At 42.0% G+C, this 17,199-nt stretch overlaps 1 protein-coding gene across 1 annotated transcript in view; it reads right to left on the reverse strand.

Moving 5' to 3' along the window:
- The window catches only part of TMC3 (transmembrane channel like 3), a 109,459-nt gene that overhangs the window by 32,683 nt on the left and 59,577 nt on the right, over positions 1-17,199 (reverse strand). Inside the window, exons 10-14 of the mRNA XM_040342554.1 lie at positions 16,171-16,318; positions 11,167-11,276; positions 10,994-11,066; positions 8,744-8,971; positions 3,698-3,826 (exon numbers count right to left, since the gene is read on the reverse strand). Of these exons, the coding sequence (XP_040198488.1) occupies positions 3,698-3,826; positions 8,744-8,971; positions 10,994-11,066; positions 11,167-11,276; positions 16,171-16,318 (688 nt within the window). The remainder of the gene's footprint in view (positions 1-3,697; positions 3,827-8,743; positions 8,972-10,993; positions 11,067-11,166; positions 11,277-16,170; positions 16,319-17,199) is intronic.

Genomic DNA, 17,199 nt, shown 5'->3' on the forward strand with positions numbered 1-17,199 from the left:
ATAGATGATGCATCGCAGCTCAAACCATGACCTGGCCTGTCCTTGGCTGAGACCTGACATCTATTGTGGCCATGTCTACTCTTTGAAACTCAATGATATGTTCTCTAGCAGCACTGAAAGCATTATATATTATCAAATGAAGTGTAATTTCACTGATAGAGTTATGGCAAGACTTGTTGGGTAAAGAAACTTGAGGATATCTCTGGGGGCTAGTTAAAAAATCTGCCACAATTAAATTTTTTAAATAATTTTTGGAATTTTAAAAGAAATCCCAATCTCCCATACTCACTATCCAGAGTGAGTTTGATTGATTGCTAAGAGCAATACAGAGAATCTGAGACATGCTGATAAAGTCACGTATTACCAAGTAATACAATGGATCAGGGGTGTCCAACCTGCATGTGGCTCAGGAAAGTTCATCATGCAGCCCGGGCAGGGCCGTTCGAAGACATTTGGGGGGGGGGGGGGGTTGGCATCTTACCTCTATCCTCCGCCTCACACACCGGCATATGTTGGTGTCCGCACAGGGGCCCCAGCAGGGAGGGCCCTTGCCTGAGCCCGGGACATGTTTGGAACAACCCCATACAGAAGACAAATCACATTGGTGAGCACGTATGGAGGTATGTAAGGGAGGCCATGTATACATATTTACATAGAAGCCTTGAAGCACAGAGAATGCAGGTATGAGCACATCTAAAGGGATGCCGTGGTGCTGTTTTTGTAAAAGCACCATGAACAGCTAAAGCAGGGATTCTACATAGAGCCAAGTAGGTAAATGCCAGTTGGCTGTTTTGGGGGAGGGGAAGTTGAGGTGGGCTGGCCAGATCTCAGTTGTTCCCCTGAAGTCCCCTGCCCACCACCTCCCCTCTACCTCCCAACACAACAAAATCCCAGGGTTGCCAACCACTATTAAATTCAAGGACAGTTTGTAAAATTAAGTGTAAATTTTACATCTGTCCATGAATGTTTGTTATGGACATGCAGTCTGCATGTTCATAACGGATATTCAGACAGATGTGAAAATCACAGATTTTACAAACCGTCTGTGAATTTAGGCTAGGTTCACACTACTGACGGTGTTTTAATTGCGGGAATTGCAACTGTTCCTGATTGAGTGAGTGAGAAACTTGTATAGCGCTACATATGCAAACTGAATCGCCTCAAGGCGCTTGGTATCCATTTCCTACTATTTTTTGCCTTCAGAATAGATGGGTATTGAGTTTTTTTCTGAAGGCCTGATGATTCCCTTCCGTTCGGATGCTGGTTGGTAAAGCGTTCCATAGTCGAGGTCCTTGGACTGCGAATCTTCGTTCTCCTTTGGACTTGTATCGGGCCTTGGGTATTTTGAATAGATTTTGGTTGGTAGATCGAAGGACGCGGTTTGGGTTGTGACATTTTAATTTTTCACATAGATATTGGAGTGCACTGTTTTGTACACATTTGTGCATCAGGCAGAGTGCCTTAACCTGCCTGGCGGTATTCCCGAGTCTGACTCGGGGTTAGATTTTCCTGCTGCGAGCGGTAACCCCGAGTCAGACTCGGGCTTGCCTCGCTAGATCCACAGGCACTGTTTACTTACCTTGTCCCTGGATCCAGCGATGCCACCGCGCTGTGTGAGCGAGCGGGACCTCGCTTGATTCACACAGCGTCCTCCTGTGCCGCCAATCTCCGTTCCCTGCGACGTTACGACGCACGGGGACGGAGAACAGCGCCAAATTCAAAAAAGTAAACAAACACTTTACATACAGTATACTGTAATCTTATAGATTACAGTACTGTATGTAAAAAAAACACACACCCCCTTGTCCCTAGTGGTCTGTCCTGTGTCATGCATGTCATTTTATATAATAAAAACGTTTCTTTCTCCCTGCAAACTGTAGATTGTCCATAGCAACCAAAAGTGTCCCTTTATGTCAAAAATTGTTTTAGATCAGCTAAAAAACAGCGATAATAAATTATAATCACTTGCAGAATTGTGCGATAGCGATTTGTGGGGAAATTCGTCATAAAAAAAAAAATAATGACAGCGACAATTCTGCAACTGAGCAAATTTCAGTGATTTTGATTTGATTACATTATTGAATAATTTTTATTATAATTATATTATTATTTGTTATAATTATTTATAATTATTTATTATATTATAATTTATAATTTTGTTTTTAAAAAAATGTCATACCCGGGATGCCTATTTGAGTCTTGTTTGGTCAGATTTAAGTGAGTTATTCCTAAAAATTACAGACCTACAGTATAAAACGCCAAATTTCCTTGCAAATAATGGTACCGCTTTCAGCATGTTTTTTCTGAAAGAATCATACCGCCAGGGAGGTTAAACTTACCCGTAACCACCTGTACCCGTAACCACCCGCAGCAAAAACATGCTGCTCTTTACAGACGTGCGGGGCTGCCAGATCATTTTAATGGTACCCCCGTGCATCTAAAAATGCAGTGAGTTTTCAGGTGTGGGAACCGAAGGGTAATTGCATGGTGGAAAAGGATCATGTGATTTGCTGGCTGCTGTGGTTCAAAAATGGTTCAGGAACCCTTTTCCTGCATGAAATGCAGGCACAGCAGCCCATTCAAATGAATGGGTTGCCATGCCCGAGCAAATGCAGCCCAAGACTTCTTCCAATGTGGCCCAGGAAAGTCAAAAGGTTGGACACCCCTGCAATAGATGATACATTGAAGCTCAAGCAATAACCTAAGCCTGTCCTTCGCTGAGACCTGACATCATTTGTGGTCATGTCTACTCTATGAATCAACAATGATATGTTCTGTAGTAGCACTGAAGGCACTAAGTATTATCAACTGAAGTGTAATTTCACTGGCAAGGTTATGGCAAGAAGCAATTTGAGGAAATTGCTGGAGGTTAGTAAATCTGCAACAATGAATAAAAAAAAAAAAAAAAAATTGTCATATCGAAAAAAATCCCATACTCTCATACTCACTATCCAGAATGAGTTTTATTGATTGCCAAGAGCAATACAAATAATTTGAGAAGTGTTGTAAAAGCCACCTATGAACACATTATAAAATAGATTATGCATTGCAGCTCAAGCCAAGACATGACCTGTCCTTGGCTGATCCCAGACATCAATTTCGGTCATGACTGCTCTTTGTTTGACCATTATATCTTCTGCAGTAGTATTGAAGGCACTACATATCATCAACTTAAAGCGGGGTTCCAACCACAATGGGCATTTTTTAAATGTATGTCCTTTCATCATGCGTTTTTATAATATAAATCCGGTCACTTACTATTTTACAATCCGCCGCCGCTCTGCATAGTTATTCAAAAAAGATAGTTTATAAAACTATGCCCACAGTTGTTATTTTGCTTGTGGGCATTGTGAAGCCCACAAGCACTTACTTCCTGGAAGTCTTGGATGGGGAGTGATAATTGGGTAGTGCACTGCATCCTGGGAAATGATGACACACATTTCCCAGGAGCATTAGAGGGAGATGATGTCAGGATCCTAGGTGATTCCAAAGGCAGATTTTTTTTTTCTTTTTTAGGTCTAATGAGCACAATAATGAAAACACATTTTTGGGATGGAAACTCCACTTTAAGTATACTTTCTCTGATGAGGTTACAGCAAGGCTTGTTGGCTGAACCAACTTGAGGAAATTGTTGAAAGCTATTTACTAAATCTGCACTACGTAAGTGTTGAAAAATAAATTTTTGACATGTACTCACAAATTTGCTTTCTAGATCCCAGCAGCAGCAATCACTCATATACCGGACAATAAGGCCACGAAAGAAGTCAATAAGGAGGATACTTGCCACTGTGAAAATCATATCAATTATGGAAAGTTTCAGCATCTCCTGAAAAGGAATTTTACATTGGTAAAGCCTACTAGTTTCAGCACTGTGACATCTTATTTTTGCTTTTTTATATATACAGTACTCTGCAAAAGTTTTAGGCGGTGTGAAAAAAATGCTGTAAATTAGGAATGCTATCAGAAATGCTTTCAGAAATAGTTCCTGTGTTTTTGTGCATAGTTGAGTCGCTTAGCCTTGTTTCCATGTCCTATGCATTACAACATAGGAACTGGAGTGCAGAAAAAATGTCAGTAGGTGCTCTGGACTAATAAGTCAAAATGTGAAATATTTGGTTGTAGCAGGAGGCATTTTGTTCATGAAGGGCTGGAGAGCTGTACAATAAGGCCCTGTACACACGGTCGGTTTGGTCCGATGAGAATGAACCGAAGTTCATTTTCAATCGGACCAAACCGACCGTGTGTATAGGCTATCGGTCTGTTTTCCTTCGGTCCAAAATTTTAAAACATGCTTCAAAACCGAACCGATGGACCGCTGCCCCATCGGACCAAACCGATGGTTAGTACAGAAAAGCATTGGTTCAAAACCTGCGCATGCTCAGAATCAAGTCGACGCATGCTTGGAAGCATTGAACTTCGTTTTATTCAGCACGTCGTGTGTTTGACGTCACCGCGTTCTGACCCGATCGGATTTTGGACTGACGGTGTGTACACATATCAGGCCGTATGGCCACTTCAGAGGTGAACCGATGAAAACGGTCCGTCGGACCATTCTCATCGGTTTTGTCCGACCGTGTGTACAAGGCCTAATGAATGTCTGCAGGCAACAGTGAAGTATGGTGGAGGTTCCTTGGGGTTGCATTTCTACAAATGGAGTTGGAGATTTGGTCAGGATCAATGGTGTCCTCAATTCTGAGAAATACAGCCTATCATGCCACACCACCAGGGAGGCATGTAACTGGCCCCAAATATATTCTGCAGCAGGACAACCACCCCAAACATACTGCCGATGTCATTAAAAGAGAAGTTCTGGAATGTTTTTTTTTTTAAGAATCATACTTAGAGGTGGATGCAGCATCGGTGTCTGCTGAAAACGGGTCACAGAAGTGCAGAAGAGCACTCCTGTGATCCACAGGAGAAGTACAACCAAACAAGCTTTGGCTGTACTTCTCCTTTAAGAACTATCTTCAGTGTAAAGAAGAACAAGAAATCTTGGACGTGATGGTTTGGCTCCCACAGAGCCATGATCTCAACATCATGGAGTCTGTCTGGGATTACATGAAGAGACAGAAGGAATTGAGGCAGCCGACATCCACAGAAGGTCTGTGGTTAGTTCTCCAAGATGTTTGGAACAACCTAGCTGCCGAGTTCTATCAAAAACTGTGTACAGTGTACCTAGAAGAATTGATGCTGTCTTGAAGGCAAAGGGGGTCACACCAAATATTGATTTGATTTATATTTCTCTTCTGTTCATTTACTTTACATTTTGTTAATTGATAACAATAAACTATTAACACTTCCATTTCTGAAAACATTCTCAATTTACAGCATTTTTTTCACACCTGCCTAATGCCGCGTACACACGATAATTTTTCAGCATGAAAGAAAACGTCGTTTTTCAGCATGTCCAAAAAACAACGTTTTTCCAACGTCATCATTAAAAATGACGTTGCCCACACACCATCGTTTAAAAAAAAAGTTGAACAAAGCGCGGTGACGTACAACACGTACGACGGCACTCTGAAGGAGACGTTTTGTTCGCCTTTGGGCTGCTTTAGCTGATTCTGTGTTAGTAAAAGACGATTCGCGCTTTTCTGTCTGTTACAGCGTGATGAATGTGCTTACTACATTATGACGGTAGTTTTACCAGAACGAGCGCTCCCGTCTCATAACTTGCTTCTGAGCATGCGCGGGTTTAAAACGACGTTTTAGCCCACACACGATCATTTTTTACAACCCGAAAAACGACATCGTTTTAAACGTTGTTAAAAAATGCAGCATGTTCGGATTTTTTTTTTTGTCGTTTTTCAGAACCTGAAAAACGATGTGCAGCCCACACACGATCATTTTAAATGAGGTTTTTAAAAACGACGTTTTTTTCATGCTGAAAAATGATCGTGTGTACGCGGCATAAGACTTTCGCACAGTACAATAAAGTGCAATTATATTAAACTCTTGAAATTTTGTTGCGTTACAATTCATATGCACCAATAAATTCCTGCATGCAAATACTGTTTATTTCTCTATACCAGTGGTTCCCAAACTTTTCTATGCCCAACACACCTAAGAAATGTCTGGGTAATATTTCATCCCCTAATATCATATTTGAGGATGCAGTAGTCTCATTTCTATTTTTTTTAACCACAAACTGATCACATACAACTTTTGGGGTGGAAATAAATGAAACTTAAAGCGGGGGTTCACCCAAAAATCAACTTTCTGTCACTAGATCCAGCATACTGCTGACATCTGCAGTATGCTGGATTTTTTTTTTTGTACTTATCATTTTAGCCGTATTTCTTCTCCTGCACCGAGCGGCGTATCCTTCCGGGTATAGGCGTTCCTAAATAAAGCGCAGTTGATTGACGGGCTTGGATAGCGCGTCACACCTTCTGAAAATAGCCGACGTGACTCTCGGCAATTTACCGCGCCTGCGCAGTCAGCTCTACACGGCAGGCGCAGGCGCCGTATAGCGCCGTAAGCAGCTGAGAGTCACGTCGGCTATTTCCAGATGGCGTGACGCGCTATCCGAGCCGGTCAATCAACTGCGCTTGATTTAGGAACGCCTACTCCCCGAAGGATTCCCCGCTCGGAGCCGGAGAAGAAATACGGCTAAAACGATAAGTACAAAAAAATAAAATAAAAATCCAGCATACTGCAGATGTCAGCAGTATGCTGGATCTAGTGACAGAAAGTTGATTTTTGGGTGAACCTCCGCTTTAAAAAAATAAGTTCCAAATTGTAGGATAATGGATTCATGATCCATTCTTCTAAAATCTTCAGGTCTTCGGCAGTAAAATATCCATCAAATGTTATGAGTTAAACAATATACAATGAATGATTATGTCAGATGCTGCATTATAATGAATTTAAAGGGCAATGCTCTGATCAGTTATTTACTTTACTTATATGATAATTATATTATTTTCTTCTTTTGATTAAATAAATAATGAGACCACTATCTATGCAACACATCCACCTACTACCACATCTTAAGTCACAATGGCACGACTCATCACTAAGAGCCCTTTCACATTGCAGCTAGTTTTAGCGATGCTTTACCGTCATTTTAGCACCGCTTTTTTGGACGCTAGCAGGGTGCTTTTAACCCCCGCTAGTGGCCGAGGAAAGGGTTAATAGCGCCCGTGTAGCGCCGCTGCTGAATTGCTTTGGCAGCGGTTTTTGTTCATTTCAATAGGCAGGAGCGGTGGAGGAGTGGTGTATACACCACTCCTCCACCGCCCCAAAGATTCTGCTTGCAGGACTTTTTTTAACGTCCTGCCAGCGCAGCGCCCCCCGTGTGTAAGCACTCCGGCTTTCACACTGGGACTGCAGATGAGGTATTTTTCAGGCTCTTTATAGGAGCTAAAGCACCTTAAAAATGCATCCAGTGTGAAAGGGGTCTAAGGGACATTAGCCACTCCTGAAAATCCATGTTCCTGAGGGTGTGGGTATCTCAGGTTGGGGACTCCTATTCTATCATGTATAGCCTAACTCCAAAAACCATTTGTTCTGTATAGAGTGGGAAAGGGTCTGAAAGTCTCTCTGTTGGTTTTTTATTTCTGTTTGTGTCCCTATTTGAGAGATGTCTTATTATTTCTTAAAGCACTGTCCTTAGGACATGAAGTGAAGGGATCGTGCCAGCAGACAGGAATACAAACACTTTTTTTTTTAGTAGAGAATAGAAGGAATAGAACCACCTTTTAGGTTATATTGCTGCACCCTCCCCACCCACCAGCCATCCATAAAATCCTGATAGTAATCTCAGCAATTGGGCTTCAATCTGAGGTTCCTAGGAAATATCAGACATTGTTATCAGATGTAACTCATATGATATGTAGTACTCTAGTAGGCGCTATTTCACCGTCAGGATTTGCGGCGCATTTCGGCTGCTAGCGGGGGGCATTTCGCGTTTCGGAACAGCTCATTGGATCCTTCTTCAACCAGTGACCACTGAGCTGTTCCGAAACGCGTCCCGCCTCTATGACACACTTCCTGTCCACTACCTGTTTGTGTTCCATGCTGGTTTCTGTCTCGCTTCCTCTGAAATCATCCCTAGGCTCCAGTGTGATTGTGTCCTCTGAACATTCACAGCACAAGTTGGCTGTTATCTCGTGGACTTCCCTGGAAACTTTACCATCACAGACTGGGACTGCCCTGCCACTGGAACATCTCCTGGATGCACTTACCTGTTACATGCCTGTTTCATCCACTTTCTTGTAAGTGTTTTTAACCCCTTTAGGGGCTATTAAAAGTTTTATACTTCTGCATTTAGAGGCGCCTTGTTTGTTTTTCAATTGTAAACACAGAAGCCGGACTTGTGTTTACAAGTAATAGTGGTGGGCAGGGAGCAGAAGGCCTAAGCCAAAGGCGGTGAACTGAGTTCCACCAAGTTCCAGCTGAAAAAAGCCCTGATGCTTATGGTGGTAAGTTTCATCACACAGCAGCTGTGAAAACTGCAACAGGAACACATAGAGCAATACAAATCTGACAGGAGTTCCCCTACGTTACTGATGAAAACATTTTTTAGTTCTGTCTGGGTTTTCTGTTGGGGATTTTCCATCACTTCCTGTCTGGTAAAGCTGTCGTTACAAGAACAGGAAGTGAGGTGAAATCTCTCTAACAGAACCCTGCATAGCAGGACAGTTTGATGTATTCCCCATCCAAAACTGTAAAAAAAGAAAATTGGCTGGTCAAACATTTAAAATGCGCAATATGTTACATAATTGTGCTGATATCTCACCTGTCCAACATAGGTTTCCCAGCACTCATTTTTATTCATTGGAACCTCAGACATAACCGGGGATGATGTCTGGTTGATGGCAACCATGATTTTTGTAATGTTCTGATCCATCTCTATTGCAAAAGTGGAATTTCTATCCATTCCATAACTAGGGCTGACTGTGGTTAGTACAGGGATTGTCGTGGCATAAAGTGGGACTGGATTCCCGAAGGTGTCATTGCTACTGTTCTGAAATACATTGTTACATATATTAAAGAATATTCATATAACAGTACATGTCTTTGTTTATTATATTTATATACACACCACAGTACAGTATATATATGATATATAGATATCTATATACGCACACACACAGTACACTGTATTGTCAAAACTATTTTGATACACACATGAACTTTAATGGCAACCAAGTCTTAGTCCATAGGGTTCAATATTGAGTTGGCCCACCCTTTGCAGCTTCAACTCTTCTGGGAAGGCTGTCAACAAGGTTTGTGTCTATGGGAGTGTTTGACTATTCTTCCAGAAGAGCATTTGTGAGGTCAGGCATTGATGTTGGACAAGAAGGCTTGGCTCATAGTCTCTGCTCTAATTCATCCCAAAACTATTCCACCGGGTTGAGGTCAGGCCTCTGTGCAGGCCAGTCAAGTTTCTCTACCCCAAACTCGCTCATCCATGTCTTTATGGACCTTGCTTTGTGCACTGATCCAAATCATTTGGTGGACGGGGGATTATGGTGTGGGGTTGTTTTTCAAAGGTTGGGCTTGGCCCCTTAGTTCCAGTGAAAGGAACTCTTAAAGGGTCACTAAAGGAATTTTTTTTTTTAGCTAAAATGACTGTTTACAGGGCATAGAGACATAATAGTTAACTGATTCCTTTTAAAAATGATTAAAAAATGGATAAAAAACAATCATATAATGTGCCTGCAGTGTAGTTTAGTTTTTGCTGTTGTTTCCTGGTTCTCTGATGTACAGAGAGCCACTAGAGGGCAGTCAGCCAATAGAGAGCAGTGATACTTTGTCTAAAACTCCTCAGCACCAATCCAGTTTCGTTTTACACACAGTAATCACACCTCCTTGATTAGTGACCACCGTGAGAAATCTCCCAGTACTGTGGTTATCAGTAAACAGGCAACCAGGAAGTGTCCAGAACAGAGAGGAATTACAGCAACATGAAAGCAAAAACGAACAATAAGGACATGAAACCAGGACTGCAGTAAGGTAAAGGAAGCTATTTAGCTAAAAAAAAAAATTCCTTTAGTGACCCTTTAAGCTGTCAACATAACTAGACATTTTGGACAATTTCATGCTCCCAAATTTGTGGCAACACTTTGGGGATGGCCCCTTCCTATTCCAACACCAGTGCACAAAGCAAGGTCCATAAAGACATGGATGAACGAGTTTGGGGTGGAGGAACTTGACTGGCCTGCACTCAAATCCATTTTGTATAAATTAGCCCCTCTGTAAAGGCCAGTACACACGATACGAAAATCGGAAGTAAAATTTTGTCCGACGAACGGTTTTTCGTCTGACAAAAGCTGGATGTGCAGACTATAAAAATGTTGTCGTACATGAAAATTGTAAGAGCAAGACTACGCATGCTCAGAAACAAAAGAATACGTATAAAACTATTCAACATATTACGTCACTTCTGAAGTTGTATTCTGTTGTACAAGAATTTTCGTATGGTGGGTAACCTCTTCATTTTCGACATGAAACTAGCATTCAACAAAAAACGGATGAACAGACGGTCGAAAATCTGATCATGTGTACGGGGCTTTACTCTCTTAGAACAAAATACTATGATTCAGCAGTGATTTTTTAATAGTACAAAACCACATACCAGTAAATGGTATTGCAAAATTCATTTTTAAGAATACCTAAGACCCCTGGATTTCTACTCAGAGGGAGACCAAACAGTTTACCAGTGGCCAGTGCGACTTCTAATAATTCACTCGCCACTGCACCAACACGCCACTGCTCTGCGCTTGCTCCCATTGCAGCAATGCACACCTCAGCACCATCACTGAACCAATGCAAATCCCTGTGCTTCTTGCCATTGCGGTAACACTTCTATATTCAGCCTGTTCAATGATCAGACACACAGTTGCTAGTATTATTAAAAGGAGAAAATAGAATGTTCAGATGAATCTACCAAAGTTCATTTAACTTTATGTATGTACTTTTGTACTCTGAGGCCGACAAAGGTTTTGGACACGGCCCCAACATTTCATTTTACCTGTGTACTTACACTCATGATATTAACTTTGTCCAGCAGTGCAATAATCAAACTGTACAGGTTCCCCAAGTACAATACAAGGACCCTTAAAGAGAAAAAAAAAGCCCAAAGGGCGCACTGGTTACAGTCCTTCTCCACAGATATGTAGACTGGTGGTTGCTTCTGTCTGTATTATGAATACCTACCTTGCCAGCTGGAAGCGTAATGTTGTTCTAGGATGATACATTTCCAAGGCTGCTACCAGCTCAAATGCTGATGGAGCAATCATAGTGATTAGGGAAACCACTACACTTACCTATAAATAAACACACAACATTTGTATATTATTATTATTATTATTATTATTACAGAATTTATACCTTCATTTTAAGAAGGAAGTTTCAGGAAAAAAATTAAATTATAAAAAAAAAAACTTTAAAGCAAAATAAGGGTCACAGTCCATCAATGCAGCCTGATCAGTGCCAATCTGCAGTCTCACCAGTGCCCATCAATGCATCCTCACCAGTGCCCATCTGCAGCCTCGCCATTTCCCATCTGTATCGTCACCATTGCCAATTAATGCAGCCTGCACAATACCCATCAGCAGCCTCGCCAGTACCAGATTACTTAGACGCGATCTCCTGTGTACCCAGCGATCAGTCACACACAGTCCCGCCACCTGTGATAGACAGAACAGTGGTCCAATGCTGGCCAGGAGGTGGGACTGTGTGTGACTGAGCGCCGGGTACACAGGAGATTGTGGCTGTGTATAACCCGGCCATGCTCGGCACTCCTCCTCCCTCAGAGACAGCAGGGATCGGCGTATAACATGCACACATGATTTCCCCCTGATTTTCAGCTGGAAAAAGTGCATGGTTTACGCCGATAAATACGGTATATCTTTTACATTACTCAGTAAAATATTTTCTTTCACCTACTTCGTTCTCTAGACCAGCCTTTTTCAACTAGGGTTCCTAGGTACCCTGGGGTGCCTTCTGGGTTTTTTGAGGGGTGCTTTAGCAAAATGTCTACAAATTGCTCCAAATTGCCAAAAAAATTTGTACAAGCCAATAAGTGGATCAAGGTTGCTTGTCAGCCATCAGCATCCTAACAATCGTTGACATCATTGGTTGACAATGAGGACATTTGGTACCCGCACAGCCTTCTTATTTTACCCCCCCATCCAGCCTCTCTCTCTGTCAGCACTGGGTCACATTAGCTGTTTAGTTTAATTTTTTATTTTTTTTAGTTTCGTTTTTTTTAGTTTATTTATCTTTCTAATGCTATATATGGGGCGTTGTACTCATATACATGTATATATATTATTTTTGCTTGTCTTGTAGCTGTACTAAGCTCGCCTATAGTCTGCATATTGATGGCACGTCTGCGATCTTAAATGTCCCCGGTGCAATTGGACGGCTAACGATCATTCCGGTATTTGCAGAGACCTTGTTTTACATGCTTGCTATTAGTATTGTTTTAACCATTAAAATGGTATTGTCTGTCAAATGTTATAATCTATTATATTTCATTCTAGATTAATGAAATATATAATATCTCACTGTCAAATTCTCCTAACCTCGTCCTGAGGAAGCCAAAAGGCGAAACGCGTAGACGAAAAGGAATTTTTGCAATTGAACGTATACTTTATATGTTTTTTTTTAATGTATTTTCTTTATGTATTTTATTGTATCTTTGTAATTAAAAGTTTATATTTTTCTAAACACTATGGCCCAGATTCTCAAAGGCGTTACGACGGCGCAACACCATTTGCGCCGTCGTAACTCCTCATCTGGCCCCGGGTATCTATGCGACTGATTCTTAGAATCAGTTACGCATAGATACCCATTAGATCTGACAAGCGTAAGGCTCTTACGCTGTCAGATCTTAAAAGCAATTTTTTTTCCCGCCGCTAGGTGTCGCATTGTCGTTTTCCCCGTCGTCTATGCAAATGAGGTAATTACGCGAGTTTCCCGAACATACGCGCGGTCGACACTGAGAATTTACGTTGTTTCCGTAGCGTACGCGACGCGTAAGGTTGCCCCTGCTATTAGGAGGGGCAACCAATGTTAAGTATGGCCGTCGTTCCCGCGTCGAATTTAAAAAAAATTACGTCGTAAACGTCTAAGCAAATGACGTCGGGGCGACGTCGTTTAGCGCAATGCACGTCGGGTAATTTATCCGACGGAGCATGCGCAGTACGCTCAGCGCGGGAGCGCGCCTAATTTAAATGGTGCCCGCCCCATTTGAATTGGGCGGGCTTGCGCCGAGCGATTTAACGATACACCGCCACAAGTTTACAGGTAAGTGTTTTGAGAATCAGGCTGTAAACCTGTAAACCTGCGGCGGTGTAACGTAAATCACATACGTTACGCTGCCCAGGAGCAACGTAAAAGTATGAGAATCTGGGCCTATGTTTCTGTTTTGCCTTAAAAGTCTGCCTTGTCACTGCCCTTAGCAGTAACCCTTCCCCTATTAGCTGTGTGAGGGAGAGAAAATTAGGAAGAAATGGTGAAATATTAGTCAGTACCAGTGTGCAAAAGTGTATTTGCTTCAAAATAGAAAATCACCTCTAATATTGCTGCTGCAATATGTAAAACTATTAGTAACGTTTTTTTACATTTTAGAAGAGAGTGCCTCAAGATCGTTCATAATTTTAAAGGTTGCCCTGACTGAAAAAAGGTTGAGAAACACTGCTTTGGAAGAAGGGGGTGACTAGGAGAAGGGATATTCACAGTTCACAGTATTCAGTGGAGATGATTGACTAAAGGAGTAGAGGCTGTTCACTTTGCAAAGTGTATTTTCACTTAGCTTAGTAAATAGGGAAAAGCTTTGTTCACAATATTTTTTTCAGTTTTGGATAAAATGGGAAAGAGTTACATTTTTTCCAGGTTATTATTTTTGTCAACTTTCAGATGACTAGATTTTAAATCAGAAAAAATAAAAATATAAAGTAACACCCTACACCCACTCCCATCCCTCCGGCCCCGCTGCACTCACATGCCAGTGTTACCCAATTAGAAATGCTCTGATCAGTTCAAGAAGCCCTACAGATATAAGGAGGAGAAGAGCTGGGATTTAAAATCCCCAGACCACTACACTAGGTGCAGGGGCAGTGAGTGACAGCTCCTCACCCACAGAGGTAAGTACAGTAGGGAGGGTATAGGGTTGTAGCTCGCCTTTTCATTTTTTCTGAAAAGGTGAACTAACCCTTTGGCCTGGTTCACACTGGTAGGATTTGAGATGCGATTTGAGATGTCAAATCGCATCTCGAATCGGCGGCATTTGCCGGCAATGGCACCGTCCTAACCGGTGCGACGCCGCATCGATTTCAAAAAGTAGTTCCTGTACTACTTTTTGCGATTTCGGGCCGCGATTTACATTGACATCTGTGCAGAAACCTGCACAGATGTCTCTGAAATCGCGGCCGAAATCGGGACTGCCAGCGGGAGTGAAATCGTGCGAGTTCAGCTGAACTCGCACGGCTTCACTCCCGCAGCCCAGTGTGAACCTGGGCTTTAGGGGTAAAACATTAGAATGCGCTGCTTCTCATATCTGTCTTCTACTCTCAGGGTGGATTTTGTTTTTAAAGCAGTAGAAGCCATTTGCTTAGCAAACTTAATATGCACTTTGCCTGCGAATGTTTATCTACTAAATAATTAAGGTAATGCAGTGTTCAAGTAAACCAACCAATCATGTGCTAGCAAAAATCACAATTTTTTTTTTATAAATTTCCTTCACACGTGACTTGGTGTTCAAAGTGATCACAGCCTTACTTTATTAATAGGGATGAGTATGGGCTCTGAGATCAGTGTGGTCATGTTCGGCCAAACCTGGAAAGCATCTGTCACTTCTAGGCCAATGAGCTGAGGATTGGGGGGTTACCCACATCTACACGTACACATAGGGGTGGGGATGTTCGTGACACCATTCACCTAATGTGGCCACATGGCCATATTGAGTCAATGTCATTAATAAAATAAGGCCATGTGGCCATATTAGGGTAATGATGTTACAAGCTTCACCATCATGAGCAAGCCGCAAGCATCCCAATCCCTTTGTGTACGTGCAGTTGATCGTGATCTGACCAGCAGGTTCTGCATTCCCATTAACTTTTATGAGATGCAAAAATTGTTTAAAGTGGATGTAAACCAACTCTCATTCTTTCTAAACTACTGCCATAGTGCTGATCTATAAGGATATAGATGCCTCCTGCATGTATCCTTACCTGTCAAATGTCTCCCCTCTGTCTGTTATAAGAACTGAAAAACTGCAGATTCTGTGGGTGGATCTGTTGTCTGGAGCTCGGTGGGTGGAGTCGTGATGTCAGTAGACTCCCCGCCCACCTTTACACTCCCCTTGTCAACATGCATTTTGTCCTGTGTATTTCTTACACTAAATTCTGCTATGATCACTAACATCCAGTCAAAATCCAGAAAAGTAACCACATGACTTCAGAAAAAGAGTGGGGGTGGGAATTAAAAAATAATGCCTATCTCCAGGCTAGTGCATCAAATATGTAAATAACCTGTCACTCACAGCAAGGGGGCAGAACAGACTAAGGTATTTCTCTGTAAGTCCTTTTTATTTCACTGAACAATAAAAGAGGATTGCTCAGAGCTGGATTAACTCTGTGTGGCAAGACTGGGCACAGATGATAGGAAATCTTACACTCTACATTGTGACATCATTTTTTTTTCCGGGTTTACATCCACTTTGAATTAAAGTGAACAAAAGCATGTCAACACCGGCCCTCACTCTAGTAGACTAGAATGTAGTTTGGAATGGTGATAAGCATAGGTGTGCACAGCCTATTGCATTAGGGTGTGGACCCCAAAGCCCAAACACACACTACCGATCACTCACAATGTTCATTCGGAAAGGGAAGGGCCTTCCCCACTCCTAAAACATCCCAGCAGCAACAGCCAATAGGAGAGGAGGGAAGATGGCAGCGCTGCGGGGGGAAATATGGGAGCCAGGGCAGTAGGGGGAATCTGTGCTGCTCAAGGGGATTAGGGTGTGCCTGGGCACACCTGGCACACCCTGTGCGCACTCCTATGGGGATAAGTATGATCCTTGCCTGTTCCTCCTGTATTATAGATATTTTCTCTCACCTTCTCTCTCTCTCTCAGAATGCACAGTACACATTAGATTCCTGTACCAATGAAAAAGTTTACCATAAAAGTATTTAGGAATAAAAAAGTGTTTACCTCATTTTTTTCCCAAAGGGATAGTTCTATTTTTGTGCGTTCGAGCTTCTGTGATCTGTCCACCACAAAATAAATAATATAAATGCTTCCTGCCAGCGAGAGCAAAACTAAAATGTTTGCTAGAATTCTCAGACTTATTGTAACTGCCCTGGAAAAAAGACACCATTGTCAGATATAATCAGGACGACATTATATTACAGAATTTTGCTCTTGGAGTTTCTATTTACAAATTTACACGCTGTTGTGCCAACAATTAAAAAAAAATCACACTTGGACTCAATGCAGCTCATGGCTACATATCTAAGCAATTATGTTTTTTTTTTAATTATGAACATTGGGAATTATTAGGCACTTTTGAAGGTATTTTTTCACAATTTTTTTTGTACAGCTCTAGGAAACCAAATGTAGACTACTGACATGTGACGAAGATGTTGAGGAAACATTACTGATATGTGAGTTACTTTATATTTTCAGTGAGTACACATTGTAAATTATTACTATAGCTCTTACTAATAAATATTTTTTTATATATAAGTCGTATTTTACTTTTCCAAATTTTTATGATGGTATACAGATTTATAGATTCTCTCTCCAGTAAATAACTGAAAATCATAGCGGAGCATTTACAGCTGTTGTCCAGGTAATTTATTTCCTTTTTTTTAAAAACGAAAGCAAGTGCCCCAACTTCAAATAATCCCTAGGTGCTTTTGCTGTTTATTTACAAGAAATGCAATCTGCTAACTCTTGTAGAGGCAGGGTTTCCTGTTGACAGGGATGGACTGGCCATTGGGACTACAGGGAGTTTCCCGGTGGGCCGATGGCTCAGTGGGCCGGTTTCAGTGACAGCGGACCACCGCCCCCATCCACTCCTCTGTCTTTCCCTTCCCGCAGCGCTCACCTCCTCTCCCTCCCCACATCGCTCACCTGGGAGGAAACAGAGAAGCAAGAGGAGGACCAGAGGGGCAGGGGGGGGCAATAGAGGAGCATAGGGGAGGGGACAGACAGCTGACTCAACAGCTATGGCCTGGG

This window comes from Rana temporaria, chromosome 3 (assembly GCF_905171775.1).
Source record: "Rana temporaria chromosome 3, aRanTem1.1, whole genome shotgun sequence".
Lineage (NCBI taxonomy): Eukaryota > Metazoa > Chordata > Amphibia > Anura > Ranidae > Rana > Rana temporaria.